At 40.0% G+C, this 6,458-nt stretch overlaps 1 protein-coding gene across 1 annotated transcript; it reads left to right on the forward strand.

Moving 5' to 3' along the window:
- Positions 1–108: 108 nt before the first annotated feature.
- Positions 109–4,529, forward strand: CYCS (cytochrome c, somatic). The gene is made up of 3 exons (XM_060782067.2): positions 109–234; positions 2,932–3,105; positions 4,110–4,529. Exons 2-3 carry the CDS (start codon positions 2,937–2,939, stop codon positions 4,256–4,258), a joined length of 318 nt encoding a protein of 105 aa, XP_060638050.1. The 5' UTR covers positions 109–234; positions 2,932–2,936; the 3' UTR covers positions 4,259–4,529.
- Positions 4,530–6,458: the final 1,929 nt, after the last annotated feature.

Genomic DNA, 6,458 nt, shown 5'->3' on the forward strand with positions numbered 1-6,458 from the left:
CAGGTCTCAACTGAACATGTTGGCTTACGTAGTGATGACGGACGTGGCGTTGGTCCAATCAGGACACCCTGCAACGACACTCTATTGGTCTGTGGAGAAACTGGGGGCCGGGACAAGAGCTTGGTTGCAGAGACACCGGGTTCCTAGCGCTGGGTACACGGTGTCCTTGGTCTTGAGCGTCGGGAGTGTGGACAGGAGAGGGGCGGCCTAGGACTTCTTCCTCTGCTTGGCCTGGTAAGGCGGCGGGGCGGTGGGGTCGGGTCGGATTGGGGGTGCATATCCACCCACCCCTCGTGGTTTCTAATGCGGGATTTCCCCCTCCCCATGGAATCTAAGGCGCCAAAAGGCAGGCATTGAGGCTCGAAGGCCTCGGGGTAGGCCCGGCCTTGGCCTGAGGGGGCCGTTTTGGCGGGAGACGCCGGACAAAGCGAGCAGAGACCGCAGAGGTCAGGGAAGTCACCCAAAGGAGGAGAGGCCAGGCCACGTGGCTCCTCTCCCGCGTCCCCTTCCACACAGTTATATAAAATCCGCATGGAACAGGAGTCTATGGCAATGTGGATTCACATAACCCAGTTCAATGCGGATATTGTGATATATATTTTTGACTTCATATTATGAGTTATATGGCAGTATGGAAAGGCCCACGTTTGTCTGATGGCCCTTCCACGCAGCCATACAACCCAGAATACCAAGGCAGAAAATCCCACAATATCTGCTTTGAATTGGGTTCTCTGAGTCCACACTGCCATATCTTCCAGTTCAAAGCGGATATGGTGAGATTTTCTGCCTTGATATTCTGGGTTATACAGCTGTGTGGAAGGGCACCCAAGTCCACACATCTCTATATCCCAATCCCCAGTTAACTGAAGATCTGACTGACTGTGGTCTCCCCACGCAGCTGAATAAAATCCCAGATTTTCTACTTTGAACTGGAAGATATGGCAGTGTGGACTCAGATAACAGTTCAAAGCAGATATTGTGGGATTTTTTGCCTTGATATCCTGGGATATAGGGCTGTGTGTAAGGGCTCTCAGTTAACCAAGTTCAAAGCAGTTATTGTGGGATTTGCTGCTTTGGTATTCTGGGATATACGTCTGTGTATAAGGGCTCTAAGGCCCCTTCCACACTGATCCCATACCCCAGGATCTGATTCCAAATTATCTGGCATCGAGACACATATAATCTTAAAGAAGATAATGTGGGATCAGATCCTGGGATAGAGGGGCAATATGAAGGGGCCTGAGGGTCCTTCCACACTGCCATATATTCTGGTTCAAAGCAGAAAATGTGGGATTTTATTCAGCTGTGTAGAAAGGGCCTGAGGGCCCCTTCTACACAGCCCTATATCCCAGAATATCAATGCAGAAAATCCCACAATATCTGCTTTGAACTGGGTTATCTGAGTCCACACTCAGATAATGTAGGATTTTCTGCCTTGATATTCTGGCATATAGGGCTGTGTGGAAGGGCCCTGAGAGTCTACTGCTTTTTAACTGGAGAGATGCAGGTAACAAAAAAAATTGACTGTTGATTATTTTTTTAATTTAAGATAGAAGGTGTAACTAATTAAAGCATTGTTATAATATTTATTCATCAATGTACTGTTGATGTATTTTAGTTCCTTCAAATAATCACATTAGCTACTATTAGCTGTTAAAGGGAAGGTTGTGTACATTTTTGAGGGGATATATCCTTTATAGTGGGATCTAGTGGTTGGCACAATAGTTTAAAGAGAAAGTCTAGGGACCCTTCTATAGTGCCATATAATCCAGATTACCAAAGCAGATAATCTGGATTTTATATGGCAGTGTAGAAGAGGCCTATATTTCATTTGACCTTGCTCTGTGCCACATTAGTTTGAAAGACTGCAAGGTTCCTCCATTGTTCTTGCATCTAGTTACTCCCTGTGCTGTAGATTGTACTGCCCTTGCCAAAAAGCAAGCTTTTAAAAGAGACACAGAGAGCCTCTTCATATATTTGCCAGCCTTTAACCATTGTAATCAATTTATCAGTGGAACTGGAGGGACAGGTGAAAGCTAACTCTATTATGTGGTTTTGGGATGCTCCTTCTGAAGGGTGTGGTGCTATAGGATAGTTACGAGGGATTAAAAGTCACCTTGAAACTGAAAGCCAGTGAAATATGCTTAGGATTGCATTGCAACAGAACTCATTGGGAAGTTAAGGTCATTTTCAATCTTTTTGTTAGCTGCGATCAATTTAAGGGCAGCCTTAAAACAACATCAGCTAATAGCTTTTCATTTTTAAAGTTGATCGTTAACTTTGCATTTTTGTGCTTCTTGGTATACATGTAATTATTCCAGAGTGAATAAGAGAACTGAAGGGTGCATATATGTTAGCTTTGTGATGTTAATATATCCCTGGTTTCCTAACACAAGGTAATGCATGCAGCCCCTAAGCAAAATGCGTAAGATTGTACGCTTACAGAATTTCCCAATACAATTATAGCCTACAGTAGTAAAAAGTCATTTTGGTCTTCACCTGACCTGACTCCTTTTAGTTGCGACACTAGAGTAGACCCTGAAATGTTATCATACTCAAAGGAATGCAGTTAGGCAAATGTCCACAGGAATTGATGTTTTAGAATGTATTGCTTTGAGTGTGTTTATATGTGGACAAACTTGAATGAGTTCTATTGAACATTATAAGCTTTAGGTCAAATGCTGCCTCTATGCCATTTGTAAACCTAAGGGCAGAACATTTTCTCCTTTAATATCCTCCTACATGCATACATACATATCATTATAACATTATTTTTGTCTGTCAGTTAGCGTTGATTTTTAAGCTTGTTTGCTTGCCTGTTTTGCGGAAAGATTTAAAATTACCTAAAGCTTTACTTTTTCCTCATGCACAATTCATATGAGCACAACTGACCTTGGGCCATTTAAAAATGTGAATCTTCCCTTTCAACAGTGACAATGGGAGACGTTGAGAAGGGCAAGAAGATCTTTGTTCAGAAGTGTGCGCAGTGCCACACAGTTGAGAAGGGTGGCAAACACAAGACTGGCCCCAATCTGAATGGTCTCTTTGGCCGGAAGACTGGACAAGCTGACGGTTTCTCTTATACAGAAGCCAACAAAAGCAAAGGTAACATCAAAATGTCACACAAATCTTGCAAATCAGATAAGAGTTCAGATCTGAGTTCTTAAGAATATTCTAGCAGTTGAGAGGAGACAATGTGGCAAAGTGGTTTGAGTTCTAAACTAAGACTTGGGGAGATCAGCCATGGAAAGCCATAGAGTCACTTTGCGCAAGCCATCTTAGAGGAAGGTAAACAATCTCTGAGCATAAAATCATCTTAGGGTTTCCATAAGTTGGAAACAACTTGAAGGCACACAATAGCAAAGCAATAGGCAGAGCACAGTAGGGCCGTGGGCTGTTGTCTGTAGTGAAGTCTCTCAACAGAATGAATTCAGTGTTCAGGATATTCTGATCCATATTCTATATCACCCAAGGCTGGCATGTATTTCCCAAAAATCTGCCTCTTTTCTAAATTTCATTGTCATCTACCCATTTTATGGACAGTCTCATAATTTCCTTTTTTATATATAATTATAATTCTTTATAATTCAGCCCAGGCCAAGACTTTCCATTTTTCCTAGCCTTTACATATTAATTTGGCTGATAAAGTGCTGCTGCCTAGAAACACGACTTTGCATTTTCATGCTGTTTACAGATTCTTAAACTTTGGGTGATTATTTTGAGAAACATTAAAAAAAACAGATTTTTAGTCTTTAGCAAATGCTCGTTTCAATGACATTTTAGTTTATATCAGGCATTATTTATTTGTATCCTGTCCTTCTGTCAAAAGTGAGACATTTCTATCAGTTGAGTTGGCTGAGCCATCTGAGAGTTGAAAACACTTGGAGGACCAAAGTTGAGGAACCGCTGGTCTAAACTAGTAGTTCAAAATGGTATTCTAAAGTCAGTTCTAATTACTAGACTCAAATCTTGTTAGGTTTAACTGATTTAATATTTATATTCCATTTAGCACATGTTGTTCAACTTCCATGAGATGGAATCATTGAAGAAGAGGAATATAACTATTTATGCACATGCAAGATCTCTAATAATTCTGTTATTTTTTAAAGGTATAATCTGGGGTGAAGATACATTGATGGAATACTTGGAAAACCCCAAGAAGTATATTCCGGGAACCAAGATGATCTTTGCTGGTATTAAGAAGAAGGGCGAGAGAGCAGATTTAATAGCATACCTGAAGGACGCCACTTCTAAGTAATGGCTCTCTGCTGCCTTATTTATTTCACCAAACGAAAAAGAAGTGACTCTGTGATGAGATTCGTTCTTAAACTTTCTATTTTTACATGCACTATATCTAACCCGACAACAATCTCGTCAGTCAGAGAACTTTGATCATGAGTGGTCGTAAAAATATATGTACTGGTTCATGTTGTAATTTATAGAATTGTATAAATCAGGATTTATGGAATACGGACAGGGTAACATCACTGCTTCCTGATCATGTAATTAAAAAAAACCCTTTCAGTGTTTCTTTGTGTTATCTTTTTCAATGGTTTCGAAGCTATTTGAAATAGATGCATGGTGCTTTCATAACCTCATGTATGATAGTATAGTTTGCCTCATCTTGCCTGCTGTGCTTTTCCAATGAGCAAATTAAACATGGACACAGTATAGAGAAACTTCAAGATGTTTTTTTTCTGTTGTACCAGAACCATGGCTCTCCAAAGACTTGAGGTAGATGTCAGATGACCAAGTACATTCACCAGTGTCATGGAAATTTACCATCCATAAGATTAAGCCCTGTTACACAGTTTGGGGGCAAGGGATAGAGGAAAAACATATTTGTATTGTTTCCATTTTCTTTCCAAAAGTTGCTGCAGATTGTTGAGGGAGCTTCCAAAATATAATGGAAGATGTATTTGGTATTGCTTAAAGGAGAAATTGCCCAAATCTTCCATTTATTGAAACCCTCTGCTGGATCAAAGAGTTCTAGAAATGGGAAATGTCCTTCATTTGTGGAAGGAAATCTGGGATGTATCCCAAACACTGCAAAAACTATACACGACAATTTCTGAAAAATGTTGAACAATATTATCCTGTTATCTGAAACATTGCATACATTTTTGGAAATTCTCCTTTTTAACTGCTGACCTACAATATTATGTCGGAGACCGTTTAACAGTTGAGCAGAAGAACACAAATTTTGGACATGAAAGCCCATACAGATGGTAAGAATATAAAGATCAGAACATGGAATGCATTTACTATGTTTTTTGGGTAACAAAGTAAAACAAAAATCATCCAGTGCTTCAGTTATTTACGTGGTCATGTTCTTATGTAAGTGCAAAGCATCACTTGGAACATTAACAGCACCAAGACAATAGTCTTTGCCAATGTGGTGCCTTGTACATACATTGGACTAATGCTAGTGTTCAGATAATAGTTGCAAAATAAAGAAGAGGGGGGTCTACAATTTCAGTAAAGAAAGGCAAAGAAAGTGACACATGGATGAGTATGACAACAGATACTTCAAGTGCTTCTCATAGATTCCTAACGTGTCTTATATTTAGAAGCATACTTTATATCTATTTCTTACTGTGTGAAGAACTTCCTTCAGCAAGAAATGTATAGTTCTTCCTAGAAACCATGAGATGTGTACTTTGGGCGTGTCATAATATCTGACTAATAAAATAAGGTAGACGATAGAAGGAAAAGAAAAATCTCACTTCAAGAAGCATGTACCTGAGCTGATAACAGTGACTTGGTTCCCTCGTTTGTATGGTTTCATAAGTTGATAAGAATTAAGATGTGATTACGTGATTACGCTATATAGCTTGATGCAACTTTAACTACCATGTCCCAATATTGAGAGTTACAGTTTTATGAAGGCTAGTCTTAGCCAAAGAATGATGCCAAACTACAAATCCCAAGATTCCATGGCATGGAATCATGGCAGTTAACATGTCAAACTGCATTAATTGTACAGTGTACTTGCACTGGGTCTGCATAGTTTACTAGGCATTATGTGATTTATGCATTGAGATGTTGATGTAAGCAATTTCCATGGAAATATAAAAGATTCTAGGCACCATATAAAATTGCATAGAAACCCAAGGTTAGTGACACAGTGATGGTGGCTAAATATTCAGACGGCTGTTTGAAATAGAATCATAGAGTTGGAAGAGATCTCATGGGCCATCCAGTCCAACCCCCTGCCAAAAAGCAGGAATGCTGCATTCAAAGCACCCCTGACAGATGGCCATCCAACCTCTGTTTAAAAGCTTCCAAAGAAGGAGCCTCCACCACATTCCAGGGCAGAGAGTTCCACTGCTGAATGGCTCTCACAGTCAGGAAGTGCTTCCTCATGTTCAGATGTTTCATAGAAATGAGTTTGCAGTGAATATTCTTCCACAAAATAGAGATTTTCAAGATGTGCTTTGACAGCTTTCTTCAGATGT

This window comes from Anolis sagrei, chromosome 6 (assembly GCF_037176765.1).
Source record: "Anolis sagrei isolate rAnoSag1 chromosome 6, rAnoSag1.mat, whole genome shotgun sequence".
Lineage (NCBI taxonomy): Eukaryota > Metazoa > Chordata > Lepidosauria > Squamata > Dactyloidae > Anolis > Anolis sagrei.

Coding starts and splice junctions, on each gene's coding strand:
- CYCS (XM_060782067.2), top strand. CDS start 2,937: ATGGGAGACGTTGAGAAGGGCAAGAAGATCTTTGTTCAGAAGTGTGCG. Junction 3,106..4,109: donor AGAAGCCAACAAAAGCAAAG/GTAACATCAAAA, acceptor TATTTTTTAAAG/GTATAATCTGGGGTGAAGAT.